The 24259-nt window shown below is 40.5% G+C and overlaps 1 protein-coding gene across 1 annotated transcript; it reads right to left on the bottom strand.

Moving 5' to 3' along the window:
• Nucleotides 1–1734: 1734 nt before the first annotated feature.
• LOC108931732 (methylcytosine dioxygenase TET2-like) lies at nt 1735–24013 on the bottom strand. The gene is made up of 10 exons (XM_018747716.2): nt 23928–24013; nt 9441–12509; nt 8861–8951; nt 8677–8770; nt 7821–8029; nt 7265–7415; nt 6951–7040; nt 6573–6710; nt 5807–6152; nt 1735–5130 (listed from the first exon to the last, which is right to left on the bottom strand). Exons 2-10 carry the CDS (start codon nt 12463–12465, stop codon nt 3761–3763), a joined length of 5514 nt encoding a protein of 1837 aa, XP_018603232.2. The 5' UTR covers nt 12466–12509; nt 23928–24013; the 3' UTR covers nt 1735–3760.
• Between the last annotated feature and the right edge of the window lie 246 nt (nt 24014–24259).

The raw sequence follows: 24259 nt of genomic DNA on the forward strand, positions 1-24259 counted from the left end.
TACATAAATTCCCAGATTGCAAGACTGTTTCTTCTCGGAAAAACTGCGTTGCACCTACGTTTTTCTATTTTCATATGACAGATCACCTCCTTGCTGGCAATCATTTTACTTCTTAAGTGAGAAATTATTTTTAAAACACTTTTACAGCTAGCAGGAGATGTGGTGGTGCAGTGGGTTTGGCCTGTACCTGCTCTTTGGTGGGTCTGGGGTTTGAGTTCTGCTTGAGGTGCCTTGCAATGGAGTGGCATCCCATCCTGGGTGTGTCCCCTCTCCCTCCAGCCTTATGCCCTGTGTTGCTGGGTTAGGCTCTGGCTTGCCGCGACCCCACTTGGGACGAGCAGTTTCCGTGTGTGTGTCTTACAGCTAGCCATTTATATTTTGCATTAGATATTTTTTACTACTACTTTTTGCAGAAAATGTGTTTTTACAAATGACTCATGTCTGCTGTTTGTTTATTTCAAGATTAAAGCAATAGTTAGTATTCCATTTCCAAAAAAAATAGCCTGCTGGAGTGACTTGAAAATATGATTTTATTCAGTATTTAAAATATCATTTAGACGGTAATTAATATTAAAAATATATTCTCAGTAACAGCTTGTCCAGTTGAGGGTTGTGCTGGTCCAGAGCCTCTTATATAAGGTCTATAATATAATAAAAGGTATGCAATGTCTTCAAAATTCAGAATGCAGAAAGTCATGGATTGGTAAAATGTTTGATATAATCCAGAAGTATGTTTATTATAGACAGAAAAAAAACTGGCACAAGAACAGTCAAGGTAATGCTTTAAATAAATATAAATTTTAATAAAAACACCCAGATCTCAGCAATATCAGGAATGATATAATAAACAGCTTTGAAATAAACTGCATTCAGTACATTGCAATACTTACAGTATTTACCATCCTTATTTACGGTCTATTCATGAAGCACACCAAACGCAAGAGAAACAAAGGGAGGTGTTATGGGCAAATGCAGCATATTGTACAGACATCATACCCTTAGTGTACGCTGAACGCCAACACGGGTGTACATTGCTGGCCATCGTCAAACAGGAGCTATGCACCCTCATGCATAAGTCAAGCTCAGAAAGTCATTCAAGTACACCTGACTCCATCTCGAGCGCTCTGAGGCATCTTCAAGTATGGCTATGCTTATCACCACCTATACAGAACCCCCTCCCCCAGAAATTAAAAAATAAAAAAAATCATTCACAACTTGCAGCTGAAGCTGGATTCTATACATGGACTTTTCCAATTCATTAAAAACACACATTTATTATTTTGCAATATTTAAGTACTGACATGTTGTACAAAGCACATGTGCAGTACTTTTGCTTCAAAGAGTAAATAATGAGGGCTGAACACAATGAACATTCACTGTTTCTCCTTAAGAGCTCCAAATCCCACTGGGGGTGACAGAAAGGAGCACATGACTTGGAACAAAAATGGATGGGGGAGGGCACAGAGGAGACAGTCTACACAGCTTACATTTATATTTTTTCCACATGTCAAAACATAACCATATATTCACTCTTTTATTAATATAAATGCATGTTGTTTCTGTGAGAAAAGTATAGCAAAGAGCAAAAATGATCTCCAGATGTAGTTTAGTTTAGTAATAAGTGCTCCTAACATGATTGTATAAATGTATATATGCTAGAGTGACTTGATGTAGAGAACTTTTCTCACATTTTTCACAATTTTCCAAAGAGAAATGAAGTAACTGTGTGTGTGTGTGTGTGTGTGTGTGTGTGTGTGTGTGTGTGTGTGTGTGTGTGAGCGCACGTGTAAACAGACTATATACACCATATGGTCTGTTTCTGTGAATATGTATATGTATGCATTTTTTTACAATACAGGTCCAGGTGTTGTGCATTTATTGTTATAATTTTTGTAGTCTTTATCTGGAAGAGAAAAAACAAGAGAAAGAAAATGCCATACCTTTTCCCTTTACTCAACTCAGTGCATATCGTACGGTCAAATGACTTCTTTAAACTTAAAAAAATTACACACACAAAGACACAACTAAAGGTAATTTCTCTCCTTCTTGTAAAATTAATTTCATCATACAGTATATACAGGCATTGAGGGGGATTCAGGTTCTTGAGGCTAAATCCCTGAATGAAAGGAAATGTTAATCAAAAGAAGTGAGCCTTGCAGAAAATGAACTATCCCTGATTTTGCTATAAAACAAACACTTGAAGTTCAAGTTACACTTTCTAACAAATCAAGTTTTTTTTAAAAAGGTAAATTATGCATTTTGCCTCATTACTGTCTTAAGGATTCTGTTGAAAATGATATATAAAACTGCTGAAATTGCTTTTGCATGTAAATCATAATCATATTGCCAAACAGCTTTTGAGGTATATGACAAATAGGAACATCGTTCACAAGCCTCTTAACCACCCATAAAGTCTCACATTATACATGGTTATAGCAGGTTGATAGCACCATTCGAAATAAAATCAACTCAAACCCAAAGAAACGTTACTTTACAGTACAGAAATCTAAAGCATTCGGTTTTAAAAGGTCTGCATTTTAATTTACTGTACAAATATCATTCTCTTATTATACAACTAGATTACACTTTTTTAAAAACCCCACAGCAAGCCAGCTGCTTTTGAAACCATTAAACAACATACAGCTAACAGTGTCACATACTGTATATATGATTCTGTACATTATTAAAACATGTTCATGAACATGTTTTTTGTGAAAACTGTTCCCCCAGAGGGCTTTTTTAATGGAACAGCTCTGAAATTTATTTATCATTGTACAGTTTAATCACAAACAATGAACTAAGCCCTGTACAGGGAGAACCAGAAGAAAACGCACTGGGCGTGAGCATCCATAGACACAGACCTGTAAAATGGCTCAATGTAAAGAGTTGTGTTGTTTTTTTCTTTTTTCTTTTGTTTTTTTTTAGAAGCACCACAATAAATATTTGTCTAAAAACCCGTTTTAAGAGCAAAGGGAAATTAAGAGTGTAAATTATACTGGTAACACCACCCATCATTTATTAAATGACTGACTTCTGAAATTTTGGATGCATGAAATATGAGCATATGATGAATATTCAAATCTGAACGAGTTATTAAAATGCTTCAAATTACCATTAAAAAGGTATATAAACCCTTAGCACTGTATGTTTGAAAACCCAGCATTTTTGTTAATATGGAAATCCTCTACATTTGAAATGTAGAAAAAACCCATCAAAATTAACTGTTACTCCACCTTTCAAAAGTAACAACCAAAAAATATCACAAGAATATGAAGGCAATTAAATCGAAACCTCATATTGTCACTGTCCTCACTTTTAGCACCATGAATTAAGTTATGCACAAAGTTGTTGTTTCACGTTCACTTTTGTTTAGATATAAGATAAATACAAGCATTTTATAAAAAAAGAAAAAGCATAAAATTAAAAGCTGTTTCCAGTAATTACCGCCCTGTTTTACAGGACAAGGAGCACCACAAGTTAAGTACAGTATGCGTCTTGCTGCAGTAACAAAAAATAAATAAATTTTGCCCTAGAGTAGCACGAGTTAGTAAAACGTAAACATCTAAGGTTTGTGTGGCTGACTGCAGTATGTTCAAATTCCCCATAGTATTTTATTGTTTATACAAGCTTTTGCATAGAATCTCAAATGTATGATAGACGAGCAGAGTGTTTTGGAACACCTGCTGTCCTGAGGTCTCACCAACAGTAGCTCTTAGAAGGATGACTCCTGTGTTGGTTGCTACAGACCTGAAAACCAAAGCTAGATAAACCTGTTGTAGGGTCCCGTCGTCTTGGTGAAGGCATAAGGAGCTGTGCTGACATACGTATTTGTGGTGCAGGACATTGTGGCCTGTGTTGGGGTTTGGACGAAGTGCTTGTGCAGTGGTTCGATGTGCAGCGGTGTCTCCGAAGCTTCCCGTTTCACTTTCTTGCTCTTACTGGGGGTGCCATCGCTGCCGTGCTTCTCGGCATCCTCCTCCTTCTCACGGGCCTTCTCGGCCATCTTGGCCTCCCACGCAGCTAGCCCATGCTTGGCCTCATTGAGATTTTTGTGCTGGTAGAAGACCAGCGAGATCCGAGTTGGGTGGTTCCGGTCGGGCTTCTTGAGAGGGGTGGTGGCGTGCAGCTCCCGCTTGGCGCATTCAATTAGGATGGATCCATGGCTGGGAGCCACAGCCACGCCACCAATCTCGGGGTCCAGGAAGTTGTGCTCGTTGTCTGACCACAGCTCCTCCTCCACTGTAGGACTGGGCCCCCCTGTCTCCTGCTTCTCCGGGCTCTCTTGGATGACACCATTTGCACATCCAAATCTTGGTGGGGTGAAGTTTATACATTGACTGCCCAGAGATGGGAGCATTGGTACAATTCTGTTCACAGTGTGTAAACTCATCTCTGGTATGCTTTGCATGCGAAATGAGTCCTGACCCGGAGGCAACATTTTACAGCCGTCTGCAAGGTAAGAACTAGAGGACCCACTGAACTGGCTGCTTTTGCTCAGTGGTCCATACTCCACCCCCAGGTGGGACAAAGGTGGCTGAGGCATGCTCTCCAAAAACTGAGTGTCAGATTTACCCACTGGATGAGTGTTAACAGTCATGTCACAGGGACGGAAATTATTCATCTGGGCACCATGGTTGCCATAGCGAGGAGGATAATTGACCCCATACTGCAGAGGGGCTGCAAGCTGCTGGGAGTAGAATGGTGGTCTTTGTTGCTGTAATATGCTGAGGTGCTTTGGATCTGGAGGATAGAAAGGGTTGTAGGTGTCCACGGGGATGCTTCCATTGCACCGGTATCCCAAGTAAACATTACTGGTGTTGAAGCTACCTGCATATGAACTTGGAGGATGTGACCCATTCATATGAGGGTTTGTTACATGCAAAGGAGAGGGGTAGGAGCCAACACCTGCTGGTGATTTGCAAAACACATTTGGTTGAGAAGAGCCTAGAAATGGATCACTGTGGTTGGGGATCCTAGGGTAGCTGAGCTGCACAGAATGGGAAGAAGTTGGATTTGAGATTTGCTGCTGTTGTTGATGTTGCTGCTGCTGCTGTTGAAGTTGAACATTAAGCGTCTGTGGCTGATGTCCCACACCTACAGCTCCCATCTGACCTTGAGCAGGCTGGGGACCTTCAAAAAGATCAACGAGCAACACATGGTGTTGGGTTTAAAAAGAAACTAAGACTAAATTATCAAAAATAGAGATGCTGAATTTACATTTACCTGGCTGTTTTCTCCAAATTGGATGACAGTGATTTATCCATTTATACAGCAGGTAGTTTTTAATGTCTCAATTCACCCTAAGAATTTTCATCAAGGGTACTACAGCAGCAGGTGGGACTGAAACCTGAGTCCTTCAAAACCAAAAGCAACAGCTCTAACCCCTCCATCCTCTGCTGAGCCTATAAATACCCAACACTTTCTTGATGGAGCGGACAGTTTATTATCACATACATAGTTTATAGTAAAATAGTCATTAAAATCTAACAAATGTATTTTTTTTTCATTTTATAATGATCAAGAATTCTCAGAGTTTAAGAGTCAAAATCTTCCCAAATCACTTGTCAGAGAGTTTAGGTGCTTTATTTTAAGTTTTGGAACCCAGTGAACAGCAGGTTGCATGTTAGTTCAAGCTAAGGCCTTTTTACTTTTAGGGCCCTGGTTCAAATGCTCTCCTTCTGCCTTTGTACCCTTGATTAAGATGCTTACACTAAATGATACAGTGAAAATGACCCTGCTGTATTAACAGGTAAATTGGTGTAACTTTGGAGTCAAGTGAAGAAAGAAAGAAAGAAATGTTGAGTACCTGGCAATGAAGTGCTGAGGGCAATGTTCTCCTGCTTCAGCTTTGCCTGAAGAGCCTTTTCACCCTTGGAGTTTGGTGTGTCTTGGTTGGAGGACTTGTTGGCACCCCCTCTTTTCCCCTCCAACTTTCTTTGTCGGCAGGACTTGGCTGGCTCGGAGAGCATCCGCACCTGCCGCCGAAAGACGCTCAACACCTGGATGGCACCTGACTTCACCTTCGATTCCTGCCCCTCCACTTTGCCAAACTCATCTGTCTGGGAAATCTTATATAGCGGCAGCACATGGAGCTGTTCATCCTCAGGGATCTTCCCGATCTCTCGATTGTCCTCCCTGGTCAGAGTGCACACCTGTACAGGTGACACAAAGGCATATTGCAACATTTGGATACCTACTCAAAGGTCTATTGCACCCATTTCTGTCAGATTTTTCTAAAAAAACTTTATTAATTCCAGTAAAGTATTAAAAACACCTGAAAGCAAACCATAATTGCAAAACCAAATAAAATTGTAACAAATACAATTTTACAAAAGGCAGCAAGCAAAAAAGTTGTAATGAACATATTAAATTCTCACATTCTTGTTGACACCATCCACACACTTATAAAATAAACCATTCAGAAAAGTGCAATGAAGCTGTCATCGCTTATAAAATAAACCATTTAGAAATGTGCAATGAAGTTGTCATCACTACTGTCATGAGATTAAAACTATCAAAACTACATTTGTTTTTTTTTCTTTGCTAGATGCAGGACCCTTCCTTATGCTTACCACGGTGCTGCCCCCCTGCATGTTATGGAGGTCTCGATGGGCATGGGCACAGAAGTCCAAGCAGGCGGTCACTCCAGAGAATGGTCTCCCTTCTTTCAACCCCAGACGGCAGCTCAGTGCTCTGTTTTCATGTTCTATCTAAATGGCAATAAGTTTCATGGTCACATCAGTAATGGTTACAGCAGAGAACTGATAAAATGTAGACAATACATATAGCATTTAAATTGTCATTATTTATTTGTTGTCACGAATATTGCAGTAAAAAAATGGAAATGTTTAACAGTTATACATTCAGCAGGACTGAAATAGATATGCTGCTACAGTGAACTAAATTAAACAAATTTAGGATAGTCCTTGGTTTGAACAAGGAACCCTTACCTGGTTGCTGTAAGCATCGGGCGCCATTTGTTTGTATTTAGGAGCCAGTAACGTAGCTAGATTCTGGAGATGTTGCTCGATTTTTTCTTCCTGTTAAATGATTGCAGCCACAAAAATTGTATGTATATTATTGGAACCATTAAAATGATGCTTACGAAAAATGTTGACTCCAACATAGAAAATAAAAGAGCAAAGAATTTCCTAACCCTTTCCAAAGAAGTAATAGATATATAAAATATATAATAATTTATAGATTAAAAAATTTGGGCCTCAATAAACTGAAACAGAAAACATTAATTGTTCAAGCATCTTGCCTCTTTGGGGTCATCTCCAAGAAGCTTGAATTTCCTGGGAAATTTACTCCTTGCAAACTTGCACCCGTTGTAATACATGCTCCAGGAGCAGCCAAAGGAGAAAGAAGCACCACACCTCTCGGGGTCCAGCCCTTGGCAAGCACATGTTCTCCTAGAAGCCAAGGAGAAACCATTCACCATTCAACCAATCATCATTCAAGGTTAATTACTTCATCATTTTGTATTATTATACTGTTTTAAAAAGGCCTTACTTGATGAAAGAGAAAGAATCCATTACAAAGGAAGAAATATTGACACCAATCAGACCACGTCTTTCTCAGGAACCTATTTTATTTCTAACAGGCTACGTCCTGGGAGTCAAGCTAGGCTCCCTGGTGAAGGTCACACATAAACAGACTCTAAATAAATTCTAGTCCATCATGGGCAATGACTCATACCCTCTGCGCGCCACCGTAGTAAACAAAGGAAGACTTTGGCAACAGGCTGGTTCAGGTGTGACGCTTCAAGGAGCTACCAGAGGTATTTAAGGGGTACTCATAGAGTGTTGCTGACTCACTCTTCATTGAGAGCACATCTGCGGTTTGTAAGGGCCCCGTGTCTGGTCAAAGTGTCACTGAGCTCTGTGTACAGCTGGTCAGCCAGGCTGGTGGGGATGCCCTCCCAGATGAGGATGGCCACCACCATGGCAGCTGTGGAGCATGTGTGCCCTGCCCGCTCCCTTACTAATACCAGCAGCTTCTCCTCCACACTGGCTCGCCGGATCACCTGAGAATGGATGATAAACAGGATGTCACCCAAAGAAGAAAGCTCACCATCTGGCTTTTATATTATATATGGTCTTCTCAGAAATCAAGAGTTCTCTGAACAATGTCAACACATGGAAAGAAGAGAAGAGAAGAGAAGAGAAGAGAAGAGAAGAGAAGAGAAGAGAAGAGAAGAGAAGGATATTTAATAGCTAAGTATATCTACATGTAAAAGGATTCTGACATGGTGGATGCTCCTTCAGATACATTCAAACAACATCAAGTAGTAAGATAGTAAATAGAGAAGCAGTACAGTGTATTTGCTTTGATAGATTATTACTTGCAGGAATGTAATTCCCTGTAAATCAGTAACTGTGCATAGACAGTATTAAGTAATTATGTAAGCACATTATATAAACATGTGTCTTTGGACTGTGGAAGGAAATCTACACAACACAAGCAAATAGCAAATGTTGCACAGTCAGAGCCATGTTCAATGGTCAAGCTCAGAGGCTGCGAATTCCATTTCCTTGCTCCCATCTTGCTACATTTCCAGGTAATGAAAGTGTTGGTTTCTGTTTCTTAAGAGCATCTTGACCCCCATCATGTTAACACAAAGTGTCAAAAATACACTCACATACACAACAATTTGTAGAAGATCAGTCTTACCCATTTTGCAATAGGGCAGCCCTGTGTGCTCTTTCCTTCCTTCCCTGTGTACACAACCTTCTCAATTCGGATGGAACTGCCAGCCTGGCCAAACCTTGTGAAGAAACAAAAGCATACATAATCATTATGTTATACATGCAGTTATTTAATGCGCAATGCATTTATGTCCCAGGAGGAACCAAACCTCTTCTCCATGAGTTCCCGGATGCCTGCTACATTCGGTGCTGCTCCCAGGTGAGTATAATAGGGGCCCTCATCTCTTTCACTGATTTGCTCTGGCCAAAAAAGGAAGTTTCAAATTCCACACTGGTAAAAACACCTTGTTTTTTTTTTTTTTTACAACAGATCATGGAATCACATATTTTTTATCCCCTTCAATAAACAAATTTAAAAACTGAAATTAGAGCTGTTTACAAAAATATGTTTCTGATTTATTTCTGATCATCTTATTTCACATATACCGCACAACTGCTTTACACACACACACACACATTTTCAGAACCGCTTGTCCCATACGGGGTCACGGGGAACCGGAGCCTACCCGGTAACACAGGGCGTAAGGCCGGAGGGGGAGGGAACACACCAAGGACAGGACGCCAGTCCATCGCAAGGCACCCCAAGCGGGACTTGAACCCCAGACCCACTGGAGAGGAGGACTGTGGCCCAACCCACTGCGCCACCGCACCCCCTAAGCAACTGCTTTACGTAATCTTAAAATGAGCCAAGAAACAGCCATGTAGTTCAATGTGTCTTTTAAACCTTACCAACGCAGTGGCATGAGGGGATCTCATACTGAGTTTTCATGGGGGTTTCCAGCAGATTTTTGATAGGAGTGTCCAGCAGCTTTATTGGAGACTCAAGGAAGCTGCTGAGGTTTGGTGCCAACTTCTTTGTGTTGATGAGATCTGAGGGGAGCTTTTTTTGTTCTACACCCCCAAGCTGCCGGCATTCAAGGTTTGCATGCATTGAGAGTATGGTCACAGGACCTGAGGTTTCAAGCTTAACTTTGTTCACCGACTTCATGGCCAGTGACTTGTCTTGAAGCAAGCTGGAGGGAAGCTGGTACTGACTTAGCTGATGCTCCATTGTGGCGATGATGCTTTTCTGCCCTAACTGGTCACAGGCTACCTGCGATTGCTCTTGCTTGACCAGTGTCCCAAGGCGAGGATGAGCCACCTCTTGTCCATGCTGTGGGACAAGGGCTTCAAGCTTGGGGCCATTTTCAGTCTTGATGGCTTGCAGTAGGTGTTTGAAGTCATCAAGATTTTGTGGGTGCTGTTGCTTCTGCAACAAGTGCATGCGTAGAGCAGCATGCTTCTGGTATTCTCCCAGCTGCCCTTGGAGCTGTGAGCAGGGCTCCTTCTGCTCTGTTTTAATGCCAGTCTGAGGAATCATACATCCTGGATCCTGCAGCTTTGATGCACCTTGTGGGAGCTGTGGATGTTCTCCCATTAGTGTTGGCGTTGGGGGCAGTTGTCGAATATCCTTGTGGTTTGACAGCAGTTGGGATGGTTCGGATTGTAAGCATTGCTTTTTGGCTTTTGGGCTCGGATAATATTTTTGCTGGTGATTGAATTCTGATGTTTGGTCAAATTTGAGACTGTTGTGAAATTCTGTACCATTTGCAGTGTCATATCCCATTGTCATGCCATGCTGAGTTTGTGTATTTTGTAGGGGAGAATTGAAAAACCCTACATTACTTGCCACAGAAGGGGTTAGTCCTGCTTGGTGTTGCATTTTCTGGTCTTGGGATTTATAATCTGAAATTTTTGGGTGTTTTTCTTGTCCATAATACACCTCCAGATTCATGCTGTCCAATAGCTTTCCATCTATGGACCTCTGAGAGAGAGACTGAGATGTTCTTATACCCAGAGCATCTCGGGAAAGCACCTCCTGAATTGTGCTCCCTGTCTGATCTTCTAGAGAGTGATGATGGTCTGAAAATCCAGAAGTAAGAATCTGTTCTCTGTCTTTGTGGGTGCTCCCCCATAAGTGCTCTTGCTTCACTTGGCTGTGATCCTGATTCTCACTGTCATGTTGCTGTCTGCACTGTGAGGATAAAGGATTTATTTGGTTTGGCTGTGTTTTAGAATCTCTTTCCATACATGGACTGATTTCATCATGTGTTGGTTTATAAATGTTAGGCATGTGCTTGTCCTGCTGGCAAAAGATGGTTTGTTTGAAATCCTGTGTTCGCAAGCTTTGCATGGGGCCAGAGTTTCCCACTGAACCCAGACTCTCATCCTGCTGCCCTGGCTGTGGCTGAGAACCAAAGGTCTTCCATGACTTGGGAAGTGGAAAGGAGTTGAGATCAATCAAATCTTTCCTGTGGTAGGCCTTGAGCACTTTGGGTATTCCACTAGCCTCTTCTCCTTTAAAAGAAGTGTCACTGTCAGTTCTATCTTGCTGTGCCCGGTTTTCAACATAGCAAGCTTGAGGTCCTGGATCACAGGATGAGTTCTGTACATCTTCTATCAGTTCCCCGGGTGTGGACTGATAGCTTAGCCTATCAGAGCTAGCAAAGCCTTGCAGGCTATGGCTTTCGTGCTGTCTCTGGCTTTCAGTCTGCTGCGGTGTTCCATATTCCATCTGCTGTTGACATTTCTGCAAGAGAATGCCACGATTAAAGCCCAGTGGATTCTGCTCAGCATCCAGCACCTTGCCCTCCATTACCTTCAGCATAGATTGATCGGTGGAGGGGCTTGAACTCTTTGTCTCCTCGATGTTAGATGGACATCTGGGGAGGGATTCTTTAATTTCATGGCCAGAATTCAGATATATATTTGAGGGATGCAGCTGGTTAAGCAGCCTTCCTGTACTGTTTTGACTCTGTGACACAGACATGTCAGTTCCACAAACCAGCCCAGCCTTAACCTCAGAAAGAGACTCTGTTGCTGTTGCTTCTGGGACTTCCTGAAGAGGCCCATCCCGCTTCTGTGACTGCTGTGGATCCATCGCCAGTGTTATGTTATACCTGCCATTGTTGCCCAAATCCAGAGAAACTTCCTCCAGTTGTCCAGATGTAGAGATCTTAGGTAAAATTGGCAAACCTGAGGTAAGGGATGGAGAATGCATTGCCTGTTGTGGCACGCTCTCTTCACTTAGGTGCTTGGTTGCATTTTCTTGAGGTGTCGGATCATGAGGCAAATGAGTGACGTGGTCTGAGTAATACTGACACAGTGGTTTTGTAATCAGGTCACCATGTGGGCCTTTCATGCATGGGGAAGTAAGTGTAGCACCATTGGGAACTGTCATTGGCTTGTTCCTCAGAAATGAAAAAATGCCATTGTCTGTCGAGATGCAGCTCTCCTTAACCTGTTTCTGCTCTACCAGAACATCACAGTCAAATTCTGCCTTCTTGGAAAAGTGGGAGAAACAGCCCAGCTCGCTTTCAACACACACAGGTTCTGTTTTATCCATGACATCATCTTCCTTTCCATTTATGTTTGCATCAACCTTGAGTTTTTTTGAGCGACAAATTTCCAACAATGACGGCTCAGGGAAGGCATGGTTTGCTTCTCCGTTGGTCAAGTATGGGCTTTGATCAAGCATTTCCTGCATACCAGGGGAGACAGAGCAGGTTTCACGACACCTCTTCATCTGACCTTCTCCTGTGTAACATTTAAAATGATTCCAGGTGGCATCTCCATTGACTTGCTTAGGGAACCCTCCAGAAAGCTGGTTTCCGTTCTGCAGCTTGGCAACTTGGTGTTCAGACCGGTGAAAAGTTTTGGGTGACACTGATGTCAGTCTGTCTTGTGCCTCATGACTGGCCTTCTCTGTTTCCATCTGGCCAGCACTGGGTCCATCCACAGGGCTGTCCTCCGTCTCTCCTAGAAAAACAAAACCCAAGAAAGAGGGTAGCGAAATGGTATTATTATGTTTTCAGGGTGTCTGTTCTGTTTTATTAGGCATTGTACATTTCCACAAGGGTAGCTCCTAAACAGCGACAACATCATAACCTGCCCAGACCTCTGCAATACTCAAAACCATTTCAACTCTTTTATTTTCCCAACATTAAATATGTTTCAATATAAAAGAAGTCTATAGAAGTCTAATTCTCCAGTCTTGGTTTATAGGTATTTTGACTGCTGCCTGAAGGTAGGCACTGTCCTGAATGGTCATACAATGGATTACTTCTAAAATTTTTATTTTTAAGACATAGAGATTCCAACATAAATGACATGATTAGATAACCCTAGTGGAACGAAACTGGTAGTAGAAGAAGTAGTAGTTGATGAGAATGAAGAAAAAACAAACAAACACACACACACTTTCAGAACCGCTTGTCCCATACAGGGTCGCAGGGAACCAGAACCTACCCAGCAACACAGGGCATAAGGCCAGAGGGGGAGGGGACACACCCAGGACGGGACACCAGTCCGTCACAAGGCACCCCAAGCAGGACTTGAACCCCAGACCCACCGGAGAGCAGGACTGTGGTCCAACCCACTGCGCCACCGCACCCCAAAAAAACAAATAGTTTAATCAAATGTAATTCTACATGTTTATCGTATGACAATGGGGGCACATCTGTCAGCCGTAAAGTAAGCCAACTATTATACAATAACAACTTGTAAAAACCATATATTTTATTAAAAAAAAAAAAAAAAAACAGACACTGAGCATTTTGCTATTAACCAAAGAATTTCAGATGAGAACATTTCAACAGCACAATCTGTACTCATTTGAGAAATAAATATACAGGTTTTTGTTTACTACTACTACTACTATTATTATTATTATTATTATTATTATTATCATCACCTTGTGAATAAATGTAAACAACAAACTGATTTCATTATATTCTGCATTTTCAGATTAAGTATACAGTCTGAACCATGAACCATGATACAGCGTGAATGTGATGCATAAGGTGTCAGAAAGCTACAGAAAACACACACACCGTCTGAGCCGCTTGTCCCATATGGGGTCATGGAGCCTCATCCAGTGGCATGGAGCATGGGGACACACCCAGAGCAGGACGCCAGTCTGTCACAAGGCACCCCAAGTGGGACTTGAACCCCAGACCCACTAGAGAGCAAGACCCAGTCCAACCCACTGCGCCACTGCACCACCACCCCCCCTACAGAAAACAGTTACTATGGAATGTTTCTCGTCCCACACTAATTCAGCTATCACTGAAGGCAACTACCCAGCAAGGAGAAAATTATGCTTAATTATGAGAACAGAGAAGCAGCAGTTTCCTCCTCCGTTCTGACAGAAATAACGCAAAACCACAGGAAAGGGAAGCAAGCTCTGACAAAAGCACATGTGACATTTTCTATCAAAGAACTGAATAAATAATTTAAATGCCATCACATTCTTTAAAGTAAACCATTGATAGCAATCTTAAATAATGTTATGGAAACATACAAAGTGTATGTGCCAAGTAAGAAACTTATTATTATCAATGTAATAACAATAACTGAATTGTTAAGTTGTTTTCACTATAACACATATAGCCATGTTTTTTTTTTTTTCAAATTATTTATGACACAAATACATGTAAAGGTTAAGGGTCGTGTTGAACAATTATCAGGCACTTACCCTGAATTTATTCAGTAAATATTACTCTGCTGTATGAATGAGTGAATTATTCTAAGTATCTTAACATCATAAGCTGCTTGTAGGAGATTTTCATCTTCATAAATAAATGTAAATGTCTATGTACATCTGCCACTTAATATGGCAGCCAGTTTCTCTGGAAGCTGCTCTAAATGTCACAAAAAAAGTTGCTATGCTTCCAGAAGCTTTCATCCCTCGAGGAGGGTCTTCATTCGACTAAAACATAGTGCGGCTACTTGAGACTCATCAGGGTACCAACAGAGATGCAGATCCCAGCCAGGGGTCAGCCCTTTAAATCAGGTCTTAAGGACAAGATTATAGACCTCAGCTAGGATTAGAAACCCTAAGGATCATGCTCAAACAGGACATGTACCCACCTTCAGAGGGGGCCCATTGTCAACAGCTGCCTGCTGCTCTTGTTTTGTCTAGCTGTTCAGTTAAAGTAATTGGCAAGTAACTATTGTAAAAATAGTTCACTCTTTTTCTTAATGTAATGCACAAATTGTATTTTTGCTGACGTACGTCGCTTTGGAGAAAAGTGTCTGCTAAATGAATAAATGTAAACGTAAAAAGAAAATATCTTTCCCTTTATAATTTTTAATGAGCCTTTAATGACTTTTAAATGTATCTGTAATAAATGTGAATATATAATGCACATGGATCAGTTCTCAAAAAAGACCTCTTAGCAAATTTCTATCAGTATGTATCCATGTAATTTATTTATAAGAGCAGCTTCTTTAATTTACCTTCTCATAAATCGGAAAGAACTAATTACAAGCATCTATTAAGTTCAGAGTAAATCGTTCTGTTCGGAACTGGAGTAGTTATTTTTTCTGAGGCAACCACGCAGGATCCGTTACACATCCAACAGGCCCCCTCCCTTGGAATGTGTTCTATTGTTCCAGTCCGGTTCTCGTTCGAGGGACACACCAGATTTTACCCAGTACCAAGCTGTCCAGCCTGGGGACGTCACAGCTGGATACACCCACAGTGACATCGTCTCCGAGGACAACAAAGATCCCAGCTGAATGTTGCTCACAGTAAATGGTGGTGCCCACAGCGACAGCACCGACACAATAGCATCACTGGTTGTGTCCTGCACACGTCCTATTGAAACACAACCAGCCCCAGTTCTTCATGACTCTTCATTTTTCAGACGTGGCCGTATGAGGAGACTCAGTGTCCCCCACTTTAATCTCATGTATTCAGATACTATTTTAAGAACTGCCATCGTTGTTTGCATGACGCGTGACTGGAATCAATTTACCCGAACCATATAAAGATATTTCTTGGCAGGATGAATATTTTAGAAGCGGAGTCTGTAATAACAACAACAATTTCCTGTGAAAAAATCTTGGTTTGTGTTCTTTAGGGGGAGTTTCGTTCCTCTGCTCATATATTACTCCCTTTTTTAGGCCTCTGGTTTGTACTAATTTTGCCTGTCTACTGCAAGGCCAGTCTGTATACTCATTTTTACAATGCTATAGCAGAAAACAAACTGCAGTCTTCCACGTGTGAGTTTAATAGGTGATGGCAAATTCAGATAAATGCATAATGAGAGACTTAAAAACAAGTTTTTTTTTTGATCAATTGGTTATTTTGCCTTGTTGACTGGTATTTATAGTTGCTGTACTGGTTTTCAGAACTTGGTCTTTAAACCTAGAGGGTGTGTTCATTGCAGTCACAGTTTTTTACTGTTTATTGAATAAGCATAAGGACCACAGAGATGCTTGAACAAAGAAAGCTAAGTAGGTCAGAGGCCAGAAATGGTTCCAGAAATTAGAACAGAATAAGATTTTAGTAGTTCAGTTGAGATCAGATTTCATTTTTATTATAACATTAAATATATAATAAAATAATTAAATATATAAAGTGTGATGCATGCAAACTTGGGTCAAACTGATAGAACTCACCCATCCAGAATGATTACCAGCACACCACCTGTCTCCCACTACATGAAAGTTACATATTTCTGTAGACTGTTGAAAATAAGCCAAGAATAACTTCAAGGTTGTGAAACAAAGAGCTTCATTGATAAGATTCTGTGTGTAACGGCAAGACACAAAAAAAGAAAAATATCGATGTTCTCCTTCATATGTTTCCTGTGTTACTCATTTGTGGAACTGCAACCACTGTGCTAAACATTATGACGCATGCATGAAGTTTTGCTGTCACAAAGTGACTCAGTAACTTGATTAATGTCAAACGAAATAATGGCACGCCTTTAACGGACTCATTTCTATTTCTTGTAATTCTGACAAAACCACTGTTTGGTTTTTTCATCAGCAGTACAACCAAAGCACGTAATCTCATTCATGGGATTTATGCTGTGTCTTTTTTAGTAGAAAAACACTATGGGGAAGTCACAAGGCGCATGAATGACTTGCCTCGGGCTGTTTCTCAACTTAAGTCACCAGACTGGTTTTAAACATCACAGAGTCTTTTTTGTTTAATGTTCCTGGTTGCTAATATAACAGTCCAAATTATTATGTTTTATTATATTTATTTATATTTCAAAGTCGGTTAAAATGAATCTGCAAATCATAAACATATTTTATTTGAAACTTTTGTGTTTATGACCATATGAAGTAAATTGTGTTATGCACAGGGCGGCAGTTATCAAAGTGGCTAAAGCATCTACTCTCAAAAGACCAGGGTATGGGTGCCACCTCCTACTAGTACCCTTGGGTTAATTATTGTAAGTGGTTCAACACTGTAAGTTACTTTGGAGAAAAGTATAAAGTGACTAAAGGAAGAAATAAATAACATGAAGCAACACACTTCCAAGTGTCTCATAACTAGGTCAGCTACAGTGCTTTGAATCAATCATTTAAACCTGGTCTTTCCGTCATCTGCCTCTCTGCTCTTCCTGGGTTCTCTTTCCTCTGAGTTACTGTGAACTTGTGAATGGCAACACGCAACATGCTAGTAAACAGGCCATGAGTAAAGAGTCATTGTCATCACATGTTTGCATCAGTGACTAATTTTCTTTTCAGATGCCTTTGAGTTGTTTCTTTTCAGAACATCAAAACTTTTTTTTTTTAAATGAAAGTTGGACGTGCAATACTCAACCAGAAGCACGATTCTCATCAATATGACTGGTTTCTATTGTTTTTAAACTTCAGTGTGTGAAAATTGTGCGTCTTTTACTGGAAACGGTAAGGTTTTTATTCTTGACGAAAAAGGTCAAAAAAAAAAAAAAAAAATCACAAATGAAGAGCTCTGTGGAGAGGAGGGTAAAGACTTTCATGTTAAACACTGGGGTAATAGGGTTCTGCACCATGCCATCACCATCATTTTTTGTCAGTCTTAATAATTAAACTTCCAGTGTAGCTGTCCGGAGTAAGTGATAGTATAGTGGTTAAATCTACTACCTTTGCATCCACAGACTGCAGGTGTGAATCCCCCCCACTGCTGTTATAGCCTTGAGCAAGGTACTTACTTCAATGTGCTCCATTAAAAATTGCTCTGCTGTAAAAATAATCATAGCTACCTTAAGAGTGTAAGCTGATTTAGAGAAAAGCATCAACTGGGTGTAAAGCTGAGCTTTTATTTTTTTCCTTTAAATAGCACCTGTGTTATGGAAAATAAGTGAGTTTATTTTCATTTTAAAGACAGTTCAAGATTTTGAGTACGTTTTAAGTTAATAATGTCCGTCCAATGTAATTTATCATTGACATGTTGGATCTGTCTACGTTAAGTAGCTAAAGTAGGTTGCACAAGCAGATTTTGATCCTGGAAGCAAAGTCAAGATGTATTTTCAGACAGTCTGATATTCATCTAAATTCCATTGCGGTCTCGTCTTATTTATTAACATTTTATTTTCCAATATTGAGCTTAGAAGAAAATGTACATTACCTCCTTTACATTATTTAACAATGCTTCATATGTACTGTACCTTTATTTGGGTCTTCATTTTTAACAAAAGTCTGCGTTAACTCCTAATATTGTGTCCACAATATTGATATTAATTATTTCTGAAAAGCTCCATATATGAAATTTCCTTTATGATCTTAAATGTCAAGCTGAGATGATTATTGTCCAATGTCATAAAATGGATTACCCTTAAATTCATGTTTAAGTAAGCCAACCAATAACTGACTTTATTTTAAACTGTAATACTTAATAAATGTGAGGAAGCCTTTGGTAAATGCTGTGTTGTCGAGTTCCAAGATTCTAATTTTGGAATATGTAAATATTTTCTATATGCCTGTGTTTCCCTTCCTTATTCCCTTTTTTTTCTTTTCCCCCTGTGGTCCCTTTGTTTCTCTCTAAGTCCTTACTGGGTGTCTGACTGACTTAAGGATCTGTGTGCAGAGCAAAGTTAATGTCTTTCAGAGTTCTGTAACCATGGTGACACACTATCCCAGCTGAAAGCCATCTGCAGTAAATATTAACACTGGGGGGATGAGACTGCACACTCTTTTCTTCAAACACAATCAAAGTACTAAAGCACAGGCCTGAAATTAGAATTTTGGATTAGATTTTCTGTGAAAAGAAAATTTTTAACTAAATTGTTCTTTGCAAAATGATGAATATATGCTGTGGTTTTGTTTGATGTGAACAGGGAATTTGACTCAGTTATTGTATGTTGTCTATAAAGTACATCATTTTGATTCTGCATGGGTTTCAAAGTTTTTAAACACAGTAATGTAGTTAAAAAGAACACCGAATAGAATTAGTCAGAAGCAGTTAGAAGAATTTTTTAAAAATATATTTCTGTTTTGTATCAAAGTACTGACTGACTGGGGTGCTGGATAACTTAAGCAAAGATAAACAAAGTTTGACAGATATCTTAAGGGTCATTAAGTCTTTGTCACTCAGCACACTTTGGACTGAAAATTTAGTTTTCCACTTTGTCCGTCGAAACCAGCACATAACTCAACCAACTGTTCTCGTCAAGTTTGTTTGTTTATTTGTGTTAACATAGATCTGTGCTGTTCAACTGTTACTAGGGAAACTAGACATTACCATTGCTTATCAGTTTGCCATAAATGACACATATACTTAAAATAAATATACATCAACTGCTATTACTATAAAACGTAATGAAATGAAGTTATTCCTCCAACAACAAGAGGTTTTGATTGTTTTACACATAACTTAAAACTTGTTTGTTTATGAATTGATTTGTTTCCCAGCAGCTGGTTTGTTGTTGTTGTATTTTTGGAGGGAAATCCAAGAGCTGGTCATCTGTGGAATTCAAGAGTGGCTCATGACACCACTCAATACCGAACAGTGTTCACAATCTTCTCTCTTTCTTTTAACATACAGGCACAGGCCCTTGTAAGACCACCGGCCCAATATAAACACCTCGGTTCAGTGTATCTTCACCCACCATGAATGTTTACACTGGCCTGGATGTGATTTTCCATACTGCCAGAAAAGTCAGAGGTCTGTTGATGAGTGCTGAAAAGAAATGGTTGTGAACAGTTTGGTAGTTCGAAAGGGAGTTTATTACATATGTATTTATATTTTTTTATTATTTACCAAAAATTTTTCTTCACTTTGTAGTACATCAGTGTAGCAGCTGCTGCCTAGGACCCAGGTTTATATCCTCGTGCTTCTGATCAAGGTATTTGCCAACAACTGATACAGTAAGAGTTGCCTTGTTGTATTAATGGGCAAATTTGTGTGTAAGATGCTTTAGAGAGAAGTGTTGGAAAGGTAAAGGAAATATGTACTATATATATTATACATAACTTAAATATGTGTTTTTTTACAAATGGACTATACAGTATATATAGGTTGTGAAGATTGTGGCAATGTGAATTCCCTCTTTTTTGGCCTGAAGAATGTTGGTCTCTAGACGATTGAAGCCTGATGGAATGTGTTTCCTGTTTGCGAAGACTGGTGTCCACTTAACCACTTAAACTCAACACGCTTCCAGTGTGCAAGTGGATCACCCTACATCCCATCGTTATGAACGAAAGCAAACAGTGGCTGCACCATCAAAAATTTTCAACTAATTTCAGGGGAAATAATAAGCGATTGCTTTTCCATCATTCAGAAGTGCATATTGCCTCATCGGTTTCCTTTACAGAAAATCGGCTGCCCTTTGAATTTTTCAGCAAGGTTAGAGTAAACCGCACTGTGGAACCCACATATACCATGAACTGGCATATCTTCGAAGAAGATCTCTTTTTTTTATCAAATATGCTAACTGTGGAGAAGCAAAAAAAAAAAAAAGACATGAGAAATGCATGGAAAATGGTCTCTGAGCAGCATGTCACATTCATTTTCACTTTTTCATGCAGCATCACAGTGACGACACCCTTTAGCCTACTTAGAAGTTGCTCACAGATATTGCGATTGTTATTATCTGGGACAATTTTTACATTTACATGTATTTATTCAACAAACGCTTGCTCCAAAGGCAACTTACAATGCCAAGCTACTTGCAATTATTTACTCATTTGTACAGCAGGGTCTTTTTTATTGCATCGATCAAGAGTACTACAGCAGGAGATGAGATCTGGACCGGGGTCCTTCAAGTTTAAAACAGTAGCTCTACACTACAGTTCCTGCCATTTTGGTTATATGGCTATAGATGGTTAGATTATTATAGCTCATAACTCAACCCACAAAAATGCCGTTTAGTTGATTGGAAGTCAGTGTTTCGTATCAAAGGGCCGTCACACAACCACACTTTTCAGACTGAAAGGAAGACGCACATTCAGGAAAGGGCTTCCCTTGCACCCTCTGCCCCGGCACCGGTCGGCCGTAATGAGGCCACTTCGCTGGCAGGTTCCTTGGTGGATCCTGCCAGCCGTGAAGGCCGAGGTCACGTTCGAATCCACAGGAACGGGCAACCCGCCTCGCGGGTGATTCAGATGGCCCTGTGAGCATTACGTAAGCGGCCCGCCGAAAAAGCGCGGCCAGTGTTTGTAAACAGAGCAGGCCACGTGTGCGGGCCGACCTCGCGAGCTCACCCCAGAGGTGAACTCTGACATCGATACGGTTGATCGCATGGTCCATGCCAGGTCTCCATCATTGTAAAAATCTATTTGAATTTTTTTTTTTAAAAAAGTGCAGGAATTGCATGTTGTTTCAAAGAGATTCTTGCAACTGGATCTTTAAGCAGAGATACTAATTTTTGACCAAAATTTTTGACAACCCAACAGTCCGAACAAAATATGAGTGGAAGGGGCACGTAAAGAGGAAGTGTGACAACAAAAAAGGTTTTGCACTTTAAAGACATCATTATTTTGCTCAAACTTTGCAGATGACAAAAGTTAATTTGGGAACGAACATCCCTCATTTCTAAACCTCTAAATAGGTAATAAACCCTTAGCCTTCAAAGCAGCAGGAAGTGTGATGAAGCTCTTCCTCAAGTCAAAAATTCTGCTTATTCAGATTTTTACTGCTTTAAAAATGTCACATTTGTGTCACACACAAAAGAGCTGTGTCTCAAATGCCAGATTTCGGTTTCTGTGATCAGCATGTGAGCCGGTAGCTAATAACTTCAAACACACTACACCAGGCTGGTAAATTTCTAACCACACCTCTCAAGATGTTTCTCTGGGATAGATCAGTTTTGCTAGGAAACACTAGTGCAGTCGTTGGTCACAACACATACAGGATCAGTTCCAAGATCACAACTCTCTCTGTTAACCAAAGGTGACTGATAACAGACTTATGGTAAGTCCTTTGCAATGTATATAAAAAATAATAACATTAAAAAAGTACATTTCCAGTATCATTCTGGACATTATAGACAGAAAAAATGCTGTTACTTTACACCTGGGCTAATGTTTTCCATGTAAACAAATTAAAACAAACAAACAAGCAAATAGATAAGCTAGTGTTTATTACCAACTGCCTGCAAAGCAGCATTTATTGCTCCATTTGCGCTAAATACCTCAGCCACCCTCATAAGCAGGATCATTGTGTATTTCACACCCCCCCACACACATATACACTCTACTGTGAGCAGGGGTGAAAGTGGAGAATTCAAGATACACATCGCAAACACACAAACAGCCAAAAGCCTTTATCATAGTAGGAGGCAGTTATAATGTTAATTCTACTGATGCCGTTAGCAAGATCAGCGGGTGGGGGGTGGATATACACAAATAGGGACCCCATTTAGGTCTGTTTGTCAAACAGAGGAAGAAAGGTCTGTATATCAGTTGAAGTCTACATAAAGCATTACCCTTGGGCTGCTCTATCTAAAGCTAAAAACTACACCTAACTACAGCTAACATCTATAGCTAAAAACATTCTCCTATATCATCAGATTTTTAAAATGCATTTTAAAGACGTGTATATAAAAATAATACCCAACAGATCTGAGAGCATGTTGAAAGCATTTCTAAACAAGAAGCAGCCACCATCTTTAAAAGAGGCTTTCTGCTATTCAAGCACCATTTTGTAATTCCAGTGTCTGTAATATCAGTCTTTGGAGATGCTAATCTGTTTTTTTCTTTACCTCTACTCCATTAACTGTCCTTACAACTGACACATCGTAATGATTTTGATACATCTGCAGTGGCAGATTATGACAATAGCAGTGCATTAGGAATTACAATAGAGAATTAAGTCCTTGTTTATCCTCCTAAGTAAATAGATGGAAAATAGGACATAGATCAATTACTGACGCTTTAAGCCTCTGTTCCACATACATTGTGCTAGTTTGCCATATCCAATAAATTGCTGTGGGTATGAAAACTTCCTAAACATTGATTGCCACAAATTCACAGTGGGTTTAATAATTTCAAAAATCAAGTAATTGTCATTGTGTAAGGTGGGGGGGTAAGAGATTTCTATATATATAATGGAAAAGAAATTAAGTGAAAAAAAAAGGTTTTTCTTTTCTGATGTAAGAAGCCATGAGTTTAAGTTTCATCTGATTAAAAAGCTCCTGTACATGTGGTCATCCAGCACCAGAGTCTCCTGTCATCTTAGGCTCGCCTTTGTGTCTACCTGTCATTGAGGGGCGCGAGCCACCTCAGCCAAGTCTCACTAGACATACCGGCAAAGGCAGCCCCCCGTCCCCGCATGCGGCTCAGATCCCCTACACTAGCCCCCCTCAGGACCTCCGCCGCTGCCTGCCTTACAGACGACCCTCCTGCTCCTCTTATCTCGCAGGAAAATCCAGCTCTTTGGTGCTTTGAGCAGCCTATAGCTCATCTTGAAGACACACGCTAAAAGAGAACCACTAAAAAGAGGAAATTATAACCACGGAAAAATTAGGGAAAACGTCATATTTCTTAGCAGATCTGTAAGATTAAAATGGATTCATTTTTCCTCTTCCCACGACAGCCCGTTTACAAAGAAGAGAGTCCAGCAGCCGAGTCTCCATAAAACACAGAGGCGTACAAAGGATCATTATCATAAGGAAACTGCTGTACTTGAACAGCTGTAATGTTCAGCAATGCCTGCCAAAAAGTCCACTGGGGTCATTTAAATACTAAATGCTGCTGATACAAAATTGCTAGATTCAAAAAGAGATGAGACAGCTCTAAACTTTGTACTGAGCAACTGTTTCTTCTTAAAAGGGAAAAAAAAAAGAAAAAAAAAATGTCAGCCATGTTGTAGAAGCTTTAATATCCCCTCCTTATTATAGCAGCGGTTGTTTCATGAAGGGACAATTACACACCGAGGCCGAACTTCAGAGTAAATTAAACAACGGCGGGAGAGAAAGAAGGAGACGCTAATGGGGGCCGAGGAGGAGCCCTCACCTGTTTTTCAGTCCCTCCACTTTGCAGAATTCCAGCGAGCCGTCCGGGTCTCCTCTACGGCAAATCCTACAGTGCCGCCATCTTGCTTCCTTCTGTTCTTCTGCGGAACAGACAGTCCCCCTCATCAATATTCATGGGCCGGGCTTGACGTCGGCAGACTGTCGCCACCAGAAGGGGAAGCTTGGTGTCGCTGTGGCCCGCTCTGAGCTGCACATGTGCAGCCGCGGGGGGGGATCGGCTGTACAAACCTGCCTCTAAATCATTGTCCCTCCTGGGCCCTCCCCAACAAAGGCACCCCAGCGGCTCTCTTGAAGCACCGGAGTGGATCGCTC

The sequence above is a fragment of the Scleropages formosus genome, chromosome 3 (assembly GCF_900964775.1).
Source record: "Scleropages formosus chromosome 3, fSclFor1.1, whole genome shotgun sequence".
NCBI classification, from domain to species: Eukaryota; Metazoa; Chordata; class Actinopteri; order Osteoglossiformes; family Osteoglossidae; genus Scleropages; species Scleropages formosus.

What these genes read in the sequence shown, in the direction of transcription:
- LOC108931732 (XM_018747716.2), bottom strand. Translation starts at nt 12,465, where the DNA reads ATGGAAACAGAGAAGGCCAGTCATGAGGCACAAGACAGACTGACATCA. An exon ending in GCTGCCCTATTGCAAAATGG is followed by an intron (nt 8,030 to 8,676) that starts GTAAGACTGATC and finishes ATCCATTCTCAG; the next exon opens with GTGATCCGGCGAGCCAGTGT. An exon ending in TTGGAGATGACCCCAAAGAG is followed by an intron (nt 7,041 to 7,264) that starts GCAAGATGCTTG and finishes ATCATTTAACAG; the next exon opens with GAAGAAAAAATCGAGCAACA.